At 48.6% G+C, this 17,283-nt stretch overlaps 1 protein-coding gene across 2 annotated transcripts in view; it reads left to right on the top strand.

Annotated features, from left to right (window-relative positions):
• LOC138282943 (uncharacterized) overlaps nt 1-17,283 on the top strand; it is a 150,195-nt gene that overhangs the window by 43,618 nt on the left and 89,294 nt on the right. For both annotated transcript variants that reach the window (XM_069221009.1, XM_069221008.1), the window contains exons 3-4: nt 14,244-14,306; nt 17,127-17,264. In XM_069221009.1, the coding sequence (XP_069077110.1) occupies nt 14,244-14,306; nt 17,127-17,264 (201 nt within the window). The remainder of the gene's footprint in view (nt 1-14,243; nt 14,307-17,126; nt 17,265-17,283) is intronic.

The following is a 17,283-nucleotide window of genomic DNA, read 5'->3' as shown; positions in this document are numbered from 1 at the left end:
CAATTCGACCCTGGACACCATTGTAGGGGTGCTGAAGGAAGTACTCAACACCAGGAGGGACATTGTGGCACAACAAGGGGCCCCTGAAACTAGCCTGGACAATGAACTGCCCACCACCTCCGCCGGCGCTAGTGGACAGGACGCCCCACCACAGGACTACCACACAGGGCACCCCACCCCCTGCAGAGGGAGAACCACCCCACAAACAGTCCCTGAGATCCAGGACAAAGACAGAGAACGATGCCAAGACCCCCGCCAAGAAATGAGACCACCCTGAATGTCATCCTTCTGTCCCACTTTGTCACCCTGTCCATCCTCAAACTGCCCCAGCTCCACTTCCTATGCCCATTTGGGCAATGCACCTGTGAGACTAATAGACTGGACTCTGCCATGGACATTCCTCCACCATCACCCCTCACCATTTTACAACCCCCTCCAATATTGAGCACTTAAATAAACACCCTTGAAGCACAAAACAATCTAGAGTCAGTCTGTGATTTCGAAATAGTGTATTAGCAATTACAGTATCAAAATGCTCTTTCAAATGTAATGTCAACATACCTATGTCACACAGCTCTAGTTCATGAGGAAAAAAAGCAGATGTCACACAGTGGGACGCACATCTGTCAAATCTGTCAAATCGTAAGGGAAAGTGACAACTCAGTGACCATACACTGGGTGAAAACGACAGATAGTTGACAGGTAGTAGTGTTAAAGTACATGTAGTAGGCAGGTTTGTATTCTTACCTGTGTCTCACTGGAAATATTGCAGGATCACTGAGTTCCTGTTGTCGATGTCCTCTTCTTCTGCTTCCTCATCTTCACTGTCCACAGGATCCACAGCTGCAACAACACTGCCATCTGGACCATCCTCCTGCAGAAAAGGCACCTGTCGTCGCAAAGCTAAGTTGTGAAGCATACAGCAGGCCACGATGATCTGGCACACCTTCTTTTGTGAGCAGCATAGGGATCCACCTGTCATATGGAGTCACCGGAGGCACCGGAACCTGGCCTTCAGGAGGCCAAAGGTCCGCTCTATTTTCCGCTGAGTTCGCCCATGGGCCTCATTGTAGCGTTCCTCTGCCCTTGTCCTAGGATTCCTCACTGGGGTCAGTAGCCATGACAGGTTGGGGTAGCCAGAGTCACCTGCAAATGGCGAGGGACAACTGTTAGACACATACTAACCTGTAGGGATATCCCCAGACCCAGACAACCATTCCCACTGACTTGCTTCCAGGTGCTCACCTAATAGCCACACACGGTGCCTCTGGAGTTGGCCCATCACATAAAGGATGCTGCTAGTCAGAGGATGTAAAGGTCATGCACTGAGCCAGGGAATTTGGCATTCACATGGGAGATGTACTGGTCTGCCAAACACACCATCTGCACATTCATGGAATGATAACTCTTCCGGTTTCTGTACACCTGTTCACTCCTGCGGGGGTACCAAAGCCACATGTGTCCCATCAATGGCGCCTATGATGTTGGGGATATGTCCCAGGGCATAGAGTCACCTTTCACTGTAGGAAAACGATGTAGCTCCGCATGTGTTTCAGCAGGGCAGACAACACTCTGGACAACACGTTGGAGAACATAGGCTGGGACATCCCTGATGCTATGGCCACTGTTGTTTGAAATGACCCACTTGCAAGGAAATGGAGTACTGACAGCACCGGCACTTGAGGGGGGATTCCTGTGGGATGGCGGATAGCTGACATCAGATCTGGCTCCAACTGGGCACACAGTTCCAGGATTGTGGCACGATCAAGCCTGTAGGTGATGATCACATGTCTTTCCTCCATTGTCGACAGGTCCACCAGCAGTCTGTACACCGGAGGATGCCGCCATCTCCTCACATGTCCCAGGGGACAATGCCTATGAAGGACAACAGCGAGCACAGAGTCAACCAACTCAGAGGTACGTACCCACAGCTTACACAGAACACAAATCATAATCCGAAATTTGGCCTGTATGAGTGTTGAGGCAAGGCCTAGGTATGTGTGTCGCAGTTAAAAATTAAGCCATGTGGGCCCCTGAAATGGGGGATGCCTGACCTGTAAAGTGGGACAATGGGATGTGAGGTAACCGCGCTGGCATTGTACACTGTCGCGGGAGGCAGTCTAAGACCGCGGCGCAATTCTGCATTGGTCACCATTGGACCCCAGGAGCCAATGACGATGTACGCCGGCGGTGACGGTACCCACCGCCGCGGACGTGACCGCCATTTTCTATCTGTTCAATCACTCGATACCTGATCTTCGACAGGAGAGGACCTACACTGCAAGTGCTGCTGTGACCTCGGTCTGGAAGAGACAATGGCTCATGCTTCTGGGGAAAGGGCCCCTGCCTTCACATCGGAGGAGTTGGAGAAACTCGTGGATGGGGTCCTCCCCCAGTAAACCCTACTCTACGGTCCTCCAGACAAACAGGTAAGTACACTGGGAGCATGCTGTATGGGCTATGCCTGTGTGGAGTGGGGTGGATTAAAGATGCGGGGGGAGGGGAGATTGAGGCGCGCATGAAACAACAGTGAGTGCATGTGCCACATGGCAAGGGTAGGGATGGGGGCCAATGACTGTGACGGTGCAGTTGGTAAAAACTTTTCTTTTCCCCCTGTACAATTCCTATAGGTCAGCGCCCACCAGAATAAGGATATTTGGCGTGCCAGGGACGTCCGGACCCTGGGGGTCTACCACAGACGGAGCACCCACTGCCGTAAGAGATGGGAGGACATTCGCCGCTGGAGCAAGAAGACGGCGGAGGCCCGGCTGGGGATGGCCTCCCAACGTGGGAGGGGTGCCCGTTGCACCATGACCCCCTGATGTTCAGGATCCTGGCGGTGGCGTACCCGGAGTTGGATGGGCGCTTGAGGGCATCACAGCAGCCACAAGGGGGTGAGTACACTCTCATTCTGCTGATTTTGCGTGCAGTGGAGGTGTCTGGGTGGGGGAGGTGGGCTGTGGGTTTCCTTAGGCATCCCACCCCACCTGTGTACAGTGCCAAGTACACCTAGTCAGGCTCCTGTGTCATCCATGTGTGCAGATTTCGGCCATAGCCTTGTAGGCCATGTCCCAGGGATTGAACATTGGAGCCCAAGTGCGCGGCATAGTGCAGAGGGCTTCTGTGTCTGTGGTGTCCGCCAACGGTAGCGGTAATGCATGCACTCAACATGTCTTTCTTCTGTCGTCCCCCCCTTTTTGTGGTCTCCCTGTTCTTGTGTGCATTAGCATCATCAGGCGGAGGAGCAGTGGCACCGGAGCAGGAGGGAGCTGCATCCCACATGGCCCTGGAGGGCGAGACAACGGACTCGGAGTTCACCAGTGGGACGGAGGGCGAGGGGAGCTCCACGGCGGGGACAGGAGCTGACACCAGTGACACGGACTCGTCCTCTGATGGGAGCACCCTTGTGTTGGCGGCAACATCTGTACCCCCCGCATCTACAGGTACAGGCGCCACCCCCCTACCAGCACCGCCCTCCCAGCAGCCCCTCAGCCTTTGCCCTGTGCCAGCTCACCCAGGAGGGTGGTCATCACCTTCACCCCAGGCACCACAGGCCCTGCCCCAGTCACCCCTGCTGCCCTCAGTGAGGAGGCCATTGACCTCCTCAGGTCCCTCACTGTTGGGCAGTCTACCATTTTGAATGCCATCCAGGGTGTAGAAAGGCAGTTGCAACAAACAAATGCATTCCTGGAGGGCATTCATTCTGGTCAGGTGGCCCTTCAGCGAGCTTTTCAGGCTCTGGCCTCAGCACTGATGGCAGCTATTGTCCCTGTCTCTAGCCTCCCCGCACCAACTCCCTCCACCCAGACCCAATCCCCTCTACCTCAGCCTATCCCAAGCACACCTTCAGACCAGCATGTACACACGTCAACACACAGGGGAAGCTCTGGCAAAAATAAGCACCACACATCCCACAGGCACTCACGCAAGCATCACACACATGCAGACACACCAACATCCACTGCCTTCACTGTGTCCCCTCCTCCTCGTCTCCCTCCTCCCTCCCAGTCTCGTCTACACTCACACCTGCATGCACTACATCTACAGCCACTACTACCATCACCAGCACCCCCCCACCACACCCCCACCACACCCCGCTCACGTGCAGTCACCACCCCCACTATCATTCACACATCCCCTGTGTCCTCTCCCAGTGTGTCTGTGACACCACCTCCCAAGATACACAAACGCAGGCACACACCCACCCAACAGCCATCCACCTCACGACAGCCTACAGCGCATGCACCTTCACCCAAAGTCACCAAACGAACACCTCCTACAACCACAACCTCTTCCTCCACTCCCAAACCCCCTCCAGCTACCCGTCCCAGTGTTCCCAAGAAACTTTTCCTGTCCAACCTTGACCTCTTTCCCTCACCTCCCCCACCCTATCCGTCTCCTAGGGCCCGACTCTCCAGGTCCCAACCTAGCACCTCAGCCACAACATCTCTGGGACCAGTGGTGCCTGTAGTCACCGGAATCTGGAGTGCACTGGCCACCAGGGCAGCCAGTGTGGCACGGAACCACAGCACGGACAGTCCCCCACCTGTCAAGCATCAAAAGTTGGCCAGTGCCCGGCGGGAGAGGGGGAAGACTCCAGCCCCCAAAGCCGCTCCCAGGGGTACAGGTGGGAGTGTGGAGTCAGCTGCGACACCTTCCAAGGTGGGGCAGGGCCACAAGAAAGTCAGCAAGTCTGGGAAGAGCAGCACGGCAGAGAAGACCGCCATCATCCTCGCTGCCCAGGAGGCCACCACCATCATCCCCGCAGCCCAGGAGGCCACCGCCAGCATCAGCCCTGCTGCCCAAGAGGCCACCGCCATCATCCCGCTGCCCAGGAGGCCACCGCCATCATCCACGCTGCCCAGGAGGCAACCGCCATCATCCCCGCTGCCCAGGAGGCCACCACCAGCACGAGCCCTGCTGCCCAGGCGGCCACTGCCAGCACCAGCCCTGCTGCCCCGGAGGCCACTGCCAGCACCAGCCCTGCTGCCCAGGACAGGACCGCCAGCACCAGACCCGCTGGGCCAGACAGGACCGCCAGAACCAGCCCCACTGGGCCAGACAGGACCGCCAGCACCAGTCCCGCTGGGCCATGAAGGACCGCCAGCACCAGCCCCGCTGGGCCAGACAGGACCGCCAGCACAGCCCCGCTGGGCCATGAAGGACCGCCAGCACCAACCCCGCTGGGTTAGACAGGACCGCCAGCAGCTGAGTCACTGCAAAGGACCCCTCGGCCACAAGCACCGCTGAACAGGGCACCGCCGCCACAAGCACCGCTGAACAGGGCACCGCCGCCACAAGCACCGCTGAACAGGGCACCGCCGCAACAAGCAGCGCTGAACAGGGCACCGCCGCAACAAGCACCGCTGCCAATGACACCACCGCAACAAGCACCGCTGGCCCATGAGCGCCAGGGGCACTGACGCTACTGAGTCCGTCACGAGCAGGATGAAGCACTCTGGGCACAAAGCCCCCTCCAGAACCAGTGGAGATTTACATCCACTACCTCTGTCCTTGGCAGGATGAAGCACTCTGGGCACAAAGCCCCCTCCAGAACCAGTGGAGAAAAACATCCACTACCTCTGTCCTTGGCAGGATGAAGCACTCTGGGCACAAAGCCCCCTCCAGAACCATTGGAGATTTACATCCACTACCTCTGTCCTTGGCAGGATGAAGCCCTCTGGGCACAAAGCCCCCTCCAGAACCAGTGGAGATTTACATCCACTACCTCTGTCCTTGGCAGGATGAAGCACTCTGGGCACAAAGCCCCCTCCAAAACCAGTGGAGAAAAACATCCACTACCTCCGTCCTTGGCAGGATGAAACACTCTGGACAGAAAGCCCCCTCCAGAACCAGTGGAGATTTACATCCACTACCTCTGTCCTTGGCAGGATGAAACACTCTGGGCACAAAGCCCCCTCCCGAACCAGTGGAGATTTACCTCCACTACCTCTGTCCTTGGCAGGATGAAGCACTCTGGGCACAAAGCCCCCTCCAGAACCAGTGGAGACTGTTATCCACTTGAGAGACTGTGCCTTTGCACTCCCCAGGATGGAACAGTGGGCAAACCACCCACTGTAGAGACTTGAGAGACTGTGGCTTTGCACTCCCCAGCATGGAACAGTGGGCAAACCACCCACTGTAGAGACTTGAGAGACTGTGGCTTTGCACTCCCCAGGATGGAACAGTGGGCATGTGGCCCCCTCGTGGATTTGGCGTTGTGCACTCAACCGGCTGAGGTGCCCCCTGTTTCCCTTCCCCCTGAGGTGCCTGTTTTATTGCTATCTGATGCCCCTGCAGTGTTCTCTCCGTCATTTCGGGGATTGAGTGTGGGCCTCGCCCATACCGTGTTGGCCCAGTGTTCCACAGACCCAATGGAGCACTACCTGGACTACTATTCTTGGTGTATATTTTGTTTATAGTGTATATATATATTTTTGCTTACTGGATTTTAATATATTACAATGGTTACACTCATTTCCTTTTGTCCTTGCATTCTTCCCAGGCGGGGTTGGGGGGTGTAACTGTTATGTATCATGCTGTATTAGTGTGTGTGTTGTGGTGGGTGAGGGTGGGGGTGGGGGTGTTGCATGTTGCGTGTGTGTGTCCCTGTTTTTTCCCTCCCCCATTCCCTTGTGTCTTAGGTGCAGTACTCACTGTGGTCTTCGCCGCCGGCGTTCTTGCTCCTGGTAGAGGAGCAAGAAGATAAGGGCTGGCAGGATGTGGAGTTCGGGTTCCATGGCGTCCGGATTCCTCGTGGCGTGTGTAGAGGTGAGCGTTTTCCCTTCGAAGTCCTGTTTCCACCGTGTTTTTGTTTGCGGTGATTCCGCCCCGGAAAAGGTGGTGGATTAGACTGTTGTGATACTGTGGGCGGTACATTGTCCTCCGTCTGTCTGTTGGCGGTGACCGCCAAGCTGTTTGTTTGTACCGCCGTGGCGGTCGGAGAGTTAAAGTGTCTGTCTTTGTTGGCGGTTTCCGCCACAGTCGTAATTAATTTTTTTTTACCGCCGGCCTGTTGGCTGTCTTAACGCCGCTTTAACACCGACCGCCAGGGTTGGAATCACCCCAGAAGAAACCACCACCACAATGAAGTCCATCCGCTCGGACCCCATTAGACCCCTGACCCTAACACAGGCCTACTCCAAAGCCCTGAAACCAATCAGTACAATGCTTTCCCCCATTGTGAGTTCCTCCACCTCTTCTGCGATATTCCCAGATTCATGGAAACATGCAACTGTCCAATTGCTGGCAAAACCCTCTGTAGACCCTTCAACGCTCGCCAACCACAGACCAATCTCCCTGCTACCCTTCCGGGCCAAGGCCTTAGAGAAAATCATCAACAGACACCTCACTGAATACTTCAGTGACCATCACCTCTACAACACCACTCAGTCTCGATTCAGATCCAGCCACAGAATTTAAACTGCCCTCACCGCTGCCAAGGATGATGTCTGAATAACTGTGAATAGAGGAAACACAGCATCAGAATCCATCAATACACTCTCCGATGCATCTGCTTCCTCCTGACTGGAAGGACCCAGTCAGTCAGCCTGTCACCGTACACCTCAGACGCCTGCGACCTTATCTGTCGAGTTACGCAAGGATCCCCTCTGGCCTAGCCTTCTTCAAGGCATACATGATCCCTCCAGCCACCATCACACACTCTCACAATAGCTCCCTCATGGACAAGGCGCCCAGTATCCCAATCAAGTTCAATCCGTGCATAAATGAAATCACCCACTGGATGGAGACCAACTGTCTGAAGCTGAGCACCAACAGGGCCAAATTTGTGATCTTTGGGAAGAGCACATCACTGTGGGGGCTCCACCTGGTGGCCAACATAGAAAGCTACGACCAACACTCACCTCCACCACCTATGCCAAGAACCTTATGATGATCATCAACAGCAAACTCCACGTGACAGCCCAAGTCAATGCTATCACCGCCCCACCCTTCTATACCTTAAAGATGCTGGGGTCGATTTTCAAATGGTTCCCAATCAGCACCCAGAAAACCGGCATGCACAGCCTGGTCATAAGCAAGCTGGGCTACGGCAACACCTTCTATGCCAGGATCAACAAAAATCTCACTAGAAGGCTGCAGACCATTCAGGACTCAGTGGCCAGAATTCCTCTCAACCTCCCATGCCACACTCACGTCACATCTCAAGGAGCTCCACTGACTCCTCATTCACAAATGAGGACAATTCAAACTCTTCATCTAGACTTTCAAGGCACTGCAGAACATGTGCCCAGCATATCTCAACAATCGCATCTGCTTTCACAAACCTTCCAGACACCTCCGCTCATCCGGACTCCTACTTGCACACATCCCGTGCATAAGAAAAACCAAATCAGGCGTTTGAGCCTTCTCCTACGTCGAGCCTAAAGTGTGAAATGACCTGTAGCTATACATGAGAGCCTCCTCCTCACTTTAATTCTGCAAGAAGCTGAAGACCTGGCTTTTCCAGTAGTCGTACTAGGCCCTAGGTGTGCCTGAACTCACAACTGCTCAACGTCAGGATACCCTCCTGGGTGATAGTGCGTGCTGCAAATGTGCATAATACATCATAACATAATGCAGTATACTGTTTTTGACTTATGCAGATAATCTAATTTTGTTCTCTAAAACACAATGAGGCATCCAACATTATTTACTTTGTCACCAAACTTAAAATCAAGCAAAAAATGTAAAAATCAATCATAAGAAAATGAAAACTATGTGCTTCGGGACATCAAAGTCAGCTTTCAAGTGGATGATTGATCAATGAAAAATTTAAGTTGTTTTCAAGTTCATATTGTGAACTTGACAAATGTTGCAGATCAGTAATGGCGATGAAAGCTTTTGCTTCTAAGAATGAAGGAAGAGCATTCGGTCCAACTACTAATGCCATTAAGTCTAAAATAACCTCATATTAGCGTATATATCAAACATAATGAATTCCTATCCTTTTAGGGAGCTAGATATTATCTTGCACAACTGTGTCAAATAAGTTACCTAGGCCTATATTTATCAATATTTCATGCAATGCAGCAAGCCACCTTGCCACGCTGGGGTGTGTGAAAGGGAGAGGGCAGGAATGCGCCATATTTAACATTAAACTGCGCATTCCCTGCTCTCTGCCTGCGCTGATGCTCAAACTGCTGCCTAACACCAACGCAGGCACCCTTGCACCAAGGCGCAAGAGTGCCTGTGTTGTAGGCAGGATTGTTTGTGTGCAGGAAGGGACATCTCCCAGCACAGAAACAATCCTAAGAGGCAATTTCCTCATTTCACAATGCAGCAGAACTAGAATGAGGAGAAGTAAAGAAATTTCTCCTTGTTGCACCTCTGGTGAGTGCTATTATGACGCATTCCCAGGTCTACCGGTGTTTGTAAATCTGGAAATGTGTCGTAATGCATGGGTAGATGCGTGGAGCACCAATGCTCGACCCGTGGAACGCCTCCCTGCTGCACAGAAATGCTAGGCAGGGATTTGTGCTGCCATGCACTAAGTCCAGATTTACAGAGAAATCTCGTTTAGGTTTTGCGTCCCCCTTGTGCCCCCTTGCATGGTGCAAAGGTGATGCAAAACGTTGATGAATTTCAGCCCTAATCTTAGACAATCCACGCCCCATGCCAGACTGCGACTCAAATTAGAGATGCCATCTAGTCTTTCTTAGAGTAACATCAGTCTATTAAATTACATCTGTAATTAGGTGGCCTCCACAGAACAGTCAGTGAAAGATATGATAAAATGATGGAGTGATTTACCATTAGTAGGACAGGAGACATTTCCCAATCTTGGAATCTCTGCTTTGTTGAAAAACCACAATTTACCATCACTAATCAGTCTGCAAATATGAACAGGCTGCAGCACAAAAAGGTCACTAACCATGCAATAAATTTAGTTCAGTTTGAAGCTGATCTGGATAAATGCTTGGGGCTAAAAAATTTATATACAAGACTCTTTCAAGCATATATCACAGGATTATTTAGGTTTTTCATTAAATCCATCACTGATTAAAAGATTCTTAAGTTTTCATCTTTGTTATATTATACTTGTCCAATTTGAGGATCCATGGAACTAGTCAATTACTCGTATGTTGTTACGTTCTCTGTGCCATATGAGTTAAGAAACAATTGAACATGTTATTTGCATCTGTCCTAAATCTCTTAATATTTAGAAAAGATTTTTAAAAACCCTATTTAGACTGTATGGAATGAGAACACTTAAGGACTCCACTAGATTTTGTCTTAAAGGGATTTCGGGAAAAGCAATTGGTTGTGTGGCGTATGACCAATATGAAAGAGCATATTCAACATGCAATTTTCCATCAATGTTTCTCAACAATGCACAGTTTATAGTGACAATTAATATTTTCAATGTTATTTAACATGATGAGTCTTGCTAGACTGGCTTATCCCTCTATCTGTACTTGTCTTCACCTCCCAGTTATACCCAGTACCTGTGGGATCCCCAAGGATGTCCCAAGCCCCATCACCACATACAAAGAAACACCTTCTCCCACTTCACCTATTAGATGCTCAGGGTTTTACCCTTCCCTCAGTTTCTAGTCAAAGGTCTCAGTAAGGTTCTCTTCCTGGTCTGCAGATGCTACCAGTATTCTTAAGCTTATAGTGCCCTCGAGCAGATCATGCCATATGAGGAGCACACCTTTTAAAAGATCTGGCACCTCAAAGTGGAGGTATGTCACAAGCCAGCACTTTACAAAGCAATAAAATAGATAGATAAATACTTTCTGACTTCGCATTGTAGTTTACCTGTAGAAATGTGGTTACTTGCCTGCTTTTTATCCAGGATACCCTCTGGATCCTCCCTCCATTGAGTGCTTATGTGACCAAAGGGCCCCCTGATTTCTTCACCAACACACAAGACCATTGGGGACTACCACTCCTGGGAGTGGGATTAGGGAGTACAGGGTGCACTGAACTGAACTGCCTCTGTGCAGCTGTATTCTTTGCCTGTATTTCACAGTTCCTACCAGCTCCTTTTTCCCCTTAAGAGTAAACAGTGTTTGTCAATTTATGTGTTGTTCTTGGTACTTCTGTTAACAGTAAATGCATACTGAAGACAGAGATTTCTTCCAGTAGATCACCCGCTGCCCAGTATCACATAGAGGTCCTGGCAGGGTACAGATGTTTATCTGCTCTGATCACTGTGGCAGATTTAGTACATACATTCCACACTATGGTGAAGTGCACTTCACTCTGCATTCCACACCAGGGTGGGGTGCACTCACGTCATGCATTCCACAACAAAGTGGGCGCAGTCACTTTATTCATCCTTCACCAGGGTGGGGTGCACTCAGTGTAGAGCACTCGGTTAATGTATTTTGCATCAGAGTGAAGTGCACTCACCTAACGTAATCCACACCATAGTGGGGTGCACTCACCTAATGTATTCTACACCAGGGTGAGATGCACTCACTTCATGCATTCCCCAACAGAGTGGGTGCAGTCACTTCTTGCATTCCACACAAGGGTGAAGTTCACTCACCTAATGTATTCCACACCAGGGTGAGGTGCACACACTTCATGCATTTCACAACAGAGTAGGTGCAGTCACTTTATTAATTCTTCACCAGGGTGGGGTGCACTCAGTGTAGAACACTTGGTTAATGTATTTTGCATCAGAGTGAAGTGCACTCACCTAATGTAATCCAAACCATAGTGGGGTGCACTTACCTAATGTATTCCACACCAGGGTGAGATGCACTCACTTCATGCATTCCACAACAGAATGGGTGCAGTCACTTCTTGCATTCCACACAAGGGTGAGGTTCACTCACCTAATGTATTCCACACCATAGTGGGGTGCACTCACCTAATGTATTCAACAGTGTAGAACACACAGTTAATGCATTCCGCACCAGGGTGAAGTGCACTTACTTAATGTAACCCATGCGAGGGTGAGGATGCTTACTTCATGCATTGCACACCGGGATTAGGTGCACTTGATTCATCCATACCAGACCAAGGTGAAGTATGCTAGCTTCATGCATTTTACACCAGGATAAAGCACATTTACTTTTCCCATTCCACACCAAGATCTGGCACACTCACTTCATGCATTTTACACCAGGGTGACATGCAAAGAGTTCCTGTATTTTACATCAAGATAAGGCATGCTCTTTATACATTCCACACCAAGGGGAAATACATCCACTTCATTAAATTCACACAAGTCTGGTGTGCGTTAACTTCATGCATTCAACACCAGGGGAACTTCTCTGACTCCATGCATTCTTTAGAGTGGACATCCCTGGATACAGCACCCCCTCCCACTTGATATGTTTTACTTTCACCCACCAGGAAGGCATCTCAGGCTCCTGTTTAGCAAGTGCTTAGACATAATTTACTGTACATCTGTCACAGTTGTGAGAGCACAAATGCCTCTATAAAGAACAATAAATGGGAGCAATAGAAGCCCTGTAATTACAGACTCAGACCACACAAGATGCTGGAACAGGAACAGAAGCGGCTTTTCCACAACTACAGATCAGTTCACCAGCTAATCCAGTAGTCTCAAAAAGTTCCAAACTATATGTATATTTGGCAAAATATGGGAGAAAAGTACAGTCAAGCTAAGGTGCTTCCTGATGGTAACATATCAAACAGTTGCTTTAAGAAAGCAAACAATGACCAGTGTTGGAAACTGCAGAGGGGGGAGCATAGAGGTGCCCTAAGAAAGAAGAGCTTGTGAGGATAAAGTAAAGACAACAGGTCAAAGAATTGACCCAGGAACCTGGAAAGAAGAGTGCTGTCTAGTTAGCGGTGGAGACTGCATTATAGTAGGTTGTGCCAAAAGTTGTGGGGGTCTCCCAGGAAACCATGCAGTTTTTGTTTTAATAGTAAGTGCAAGTGTACATATGTAATCTCAACTCTGCCTAAACTCAGATACATAGTCTGTGGCACGCCTGACAACCTCAGTGTCACTACATTGCTGGATCATTAAGTCAATGGTTGTAAATTTGTGTGACCTCTACAGAGAAAGCCACTTCATAGTTATAGGTAAGTACAATAGCTTTTAATTTACTTTCAAGGTACTATCACCTAATTTAATTTAATTGTACAATGGATTGTAAAGAGAACCGTAGTGATAAGGGCAGGTGCAGCGACCAGATTTAGAATTGATGGTAACGACCTAGAAGAAGTGGACAGATTCTGGACCTGATTGCGATCCTGGCGGATGAGTTACTCCATCACAATGGTGACGAAGATCCTGCCTGCTGAAATCGAAATCCCATCGGATATAATCAAATTTATATACCCTCCGTGAAATAAAGGCAAGTGCCATCCACACTGTGAAAAGTGGACCAACAGCATCATTCTAGTAGTTCGTCTTTGAATAATGTGCCTTCCCCAGGGGGCAGCACATTGATTGGAATAGGGCACACTCTGCTTGTTTGCACACGTACACCTGCTTAGAAGTGTGCTGTGGATCAAACAGGGACAGTGTACCCATTACATGATATGGACCCGCCTGACCACAATATTTCTTTGGTGCCCTCCACAGGTGGTGTTGGATGCCAGTGATGCAAAAATACCAGGGTTACTAGTCTTAGTTCAAGATCCTGGCTCTTTCTTCCACTAGCCTACATTTCCAGTCTTTTTGTCTCATGAATATCAAAGCTATATGGTCTTCAGCCACATGCCTCTATCTTCCACCATCCCAGGCTTCCTGCCTATTAATCTCATTCTTACAGGTTCATTTTTACCACTGCTTTCTCCACATGTCACTGTTTTCCTAGCTTTCTACTCCTTCTTCTGTCTCCCTTTTCCCTTTCTCTCTCTTTTCTGGATCAGAGTTTTTTGATGACAAATAAATCCTGATTCCCAAAATTGTGCACAGGTTGCAATTGCCGGCAGTCTTCACCACAAATTAAACACTGCTAACCACATATAAATGGAGAGAGCACTGCACCTTTCACCAGGCATATGGAACCAGGGATATACTGTAGAAGCAGCAATATCAGGACAACTTATCCAGGCATCCCGGTAGCATCTTGGAAGCAATGATTGGCCTACGTGGCGAACCCCACGCTGCCCAGGTCGCAGCATACACATCAGAGAGGAAGTTACTGTAACAATTCATTACATTCTATATTGACTGCATGAAGTGTCATCACATATAATGGGTACCTTCACTCCTGTGTCCTTTTTGTGCTCTCTCAATGTTTGGTTTTCTGTAAGCAATCGCTAGATATCTTTTGAAAGTCCTTCTCTTTTCTTGAAAACAGGATTTTCGCCACCACCACCACCAACATTCTACCCGCCATATTATCCACCGTATCAAACAACAGGTAAGGGTTTGCCTTCAGTAGATGAACCATACATGTATAAATTGATTTATGTGTGTTGTAGATACCTGGGGCCACCCTCTATGTGCTACCAAATAAGGACATACCTTGGTTGGGCCTCTGAGAAGCACAAAAGCTAAACTCACATCTCACCTGTACACTGTGTGACAAATGGTGTGCAGCAGACATGCAAGTATTGGCCTCTTCCAAAATGAAAGCAGTCAAAGAGACATTCTCTTCCACACCTCTCCAGGTGGACATGTACCTTTAACTCAGTATTCCCCAGTGACTTCACAGACAATAACATTGCATTGGTGTTTCAAGTAAGTCAGCCTAGTCTTGCCATCTTCCGTCACATATTTATCTAGTAAAGGATGTCACTGCTAAGAATATTCAAACACTGTGTTCCCAGACACTAAGCAAAAGCCAACTTGCCCAAAAGCTCTGGCCCTGTAAGATCTGCATTGCAACCACCACCCTCATGCTTAGCCAAATCTCCCCACTGAAGTAATACAGTGTCCTTCCTTTATGCTAGTCCCTCACAGTCATATTAAGGTGCCATGCTGCATTGGGCTACATTTTCACTGGCCACAGAGATGGTCCAGTGCCTTCCGTCACTGATAATACAGTGCCAGTCTGGCAAGGCTCACTGTTCCCTTAGATTCAGCCACTCGGTCTCCTTGGTAGCTTCCATCTCAACATAGGAGCACTCATTCCTCACCTAGCATCAAATCATCCAGTGAGCCAAGTGACATGCATTGTTATCCCAGGGGCACTGAGTGATAAAACATGTGACATTTCACTCTGCCTCTATGTAGGCTCTTTTTCTTCACCAGAAGGCAATACTTGTTGTGAGTTCAGGATGATCCCTGACATTACACCATTGCTGGAGAGTGGGAAGCCTGTGGGCAGACGGGTGCATGGGATGGCCAGAGGCCCGTAGCTCTGCACAGCGGGGGTGCAGTGCTCCCAGAGGTTAAAACCAGCCGCTCAGCCAACCACGAATGTGCTGGCTGTGCTCAGTGGGAATTGGCTGCATATGTGGGTGGACAGCAGAGGTGGGTTGCCTGCCAGTGGGACATTGAACACTCACAGTGGGTTAACTGGAAGATCTGGCTAGCGCAGTGTGGGGATGGGTGCCCACGGGATGTTGGGTGCTGTGGGGGAATGGGAGCAGGCCCTGTCCGGATATCAGATCCTGTGGCCAACCTCAGAACAGTGAGGGCCTCAGTGAGGTACCATGTTACCAGTACTGGTACTGGGGTGCCGATAGAGAACATTAAAATGGTCTGGTCATAGACCACATGGACTTCAAGGCACCTGTGGGGAGGGCGGGGGTTGAGCACAGACTAGGCCCTGCAGCCAGCTCTCCTGCTGTGTGTAGCTAAAGGCCGTGTGCAGCAGGGGGTTGGCTACATTTAGGGCATATGTTCAACTATCAGCATTGTGGACTGAGAAAGTAGTAATGCAGCAGCCAGCTGGGTGCTGCTGCAAATAGAGCAATTTCATGAAGGAGGCATGAGTACCATGTATTTAATTTACTTCGGAAGCATGGGGTGCATCCCATCTTTAACTAGATTTTTATTAAGGTACAGTACGTGGGTCTTCTCCCACTCTCTTCTAATTTTAGTAGACTTCTTAATTACTCAAATATGTTTTTTTAGCTTCATGTTACCTAAGGGAGTTTGCAATACATTCACATTTAATGTAATTATTATTGTTCTCAATTTACTTGTGAGAAAATCCTCATGAAAAATGCACTGATTATATGTTAAATTAAATTAATAAATTGTATTAATCAATATTTTTGCAATTATATTTTGAATTTCTTTCTTACTTAGAACTGCATAGTTGATCAGAACCAGAGGTAGCAAATACATAACAATGAACTATCCTGTCCTGTTATTCCCATACTACATTGCATTGAAAAAAACACAATTCTCTTGATTACCATGAAATATAAATGATTTTTGGGACAAAGTAGCTAATTAGAACCAATATCCCAATATCTAATTACATTTACAATACCAATATCATTACATATAAGGAACTCCAAAGATATTATAGATACTTATGTAAAATTCCTTGAGAAAAGTTTATTAACAGCAATGGATTTAGTGCAGCTTCTGCCCAACCGTGGAGATGTAATGAAGGTATTGGATTTTTAGACATTGGTTGTATCTCACAAACATAAGAAAATTGGTCAAGAAATTGTCAACTATCATGTAGAACAAATGTTATATCTTGCCTAGCAAGGACTTTCTTCTTCAAATTTGTGGAACTTCAATGGGTGTACAGTTAGCTCCAGGGTAAGCAAATATTGGTGGTTATAAGGAGGAACTAATACTGTACAAAGTGACATTAAAGGACACTAAAAATGCCTTACTTAAGATCTTACCTCAAAATCAGTAGAGTTATTTTGGAGTATCAATTATAAATTATAAAAATGGGAAGGATTAATCCACATTTGGACAACCTACAACTGAGAAAGCCAGCCTACTTGCAAAATATTTGCATCACAAACCCATAAACTGAAACGGATCATAGGGAGACATTTTAAATACTAATATGGATATATTAGATGGACGAGTCAGCTTAAATGAGCCCAAACGATACCCTAAAAACTACTAAAGTATACCTTAGGAGTTTCCTGAACTATGAATGTTTTTTTCTATTTTTAGGGCACATGTGCCTTTTTGTGGACCTGCCTTAGATGTAATTAATGAGATATGAACCAGATTTCATTGATGTTCTTTATTCTGAAATAAGTATTCTTCAATTGATTGCCTGATTTCATGTTGTTCTTTTTGACTATATACGAAGGGCACTGTGGACAGGAGCCCCACCTATGTTGCCCAGGAAGAAATGACGCCTGCAGACGAGTAAACTGCTTCTGTGATGAAGCCTGCTATAAATACTTCCATGACTGCTGCTCAGACTACTTTCCTGCATGCCAAGGAGGTAATAAAATGTAGTGTAT

The sequence above is a fragment of the Pleurodeles waltl genome, chromosome 2_2, assembly GCF_031143425.1.
Source record: "Pleurodeles waltl isolate 20211129_DDA chromosome 2_2, aPleWal1.hap1.20221129, whole genome shotgun sequence".
NCBI lineage: Eukaryota > Metazoa > Chordata > Amphibia > Caudata > Salamandridae > Pleurodeles > Pleurodeles waltl.
The sequence above is the reverse complement of the archived record's forward strand: the minus strand, read 5'-3'. Positions and strand labels throughout refer to the sequence as shown.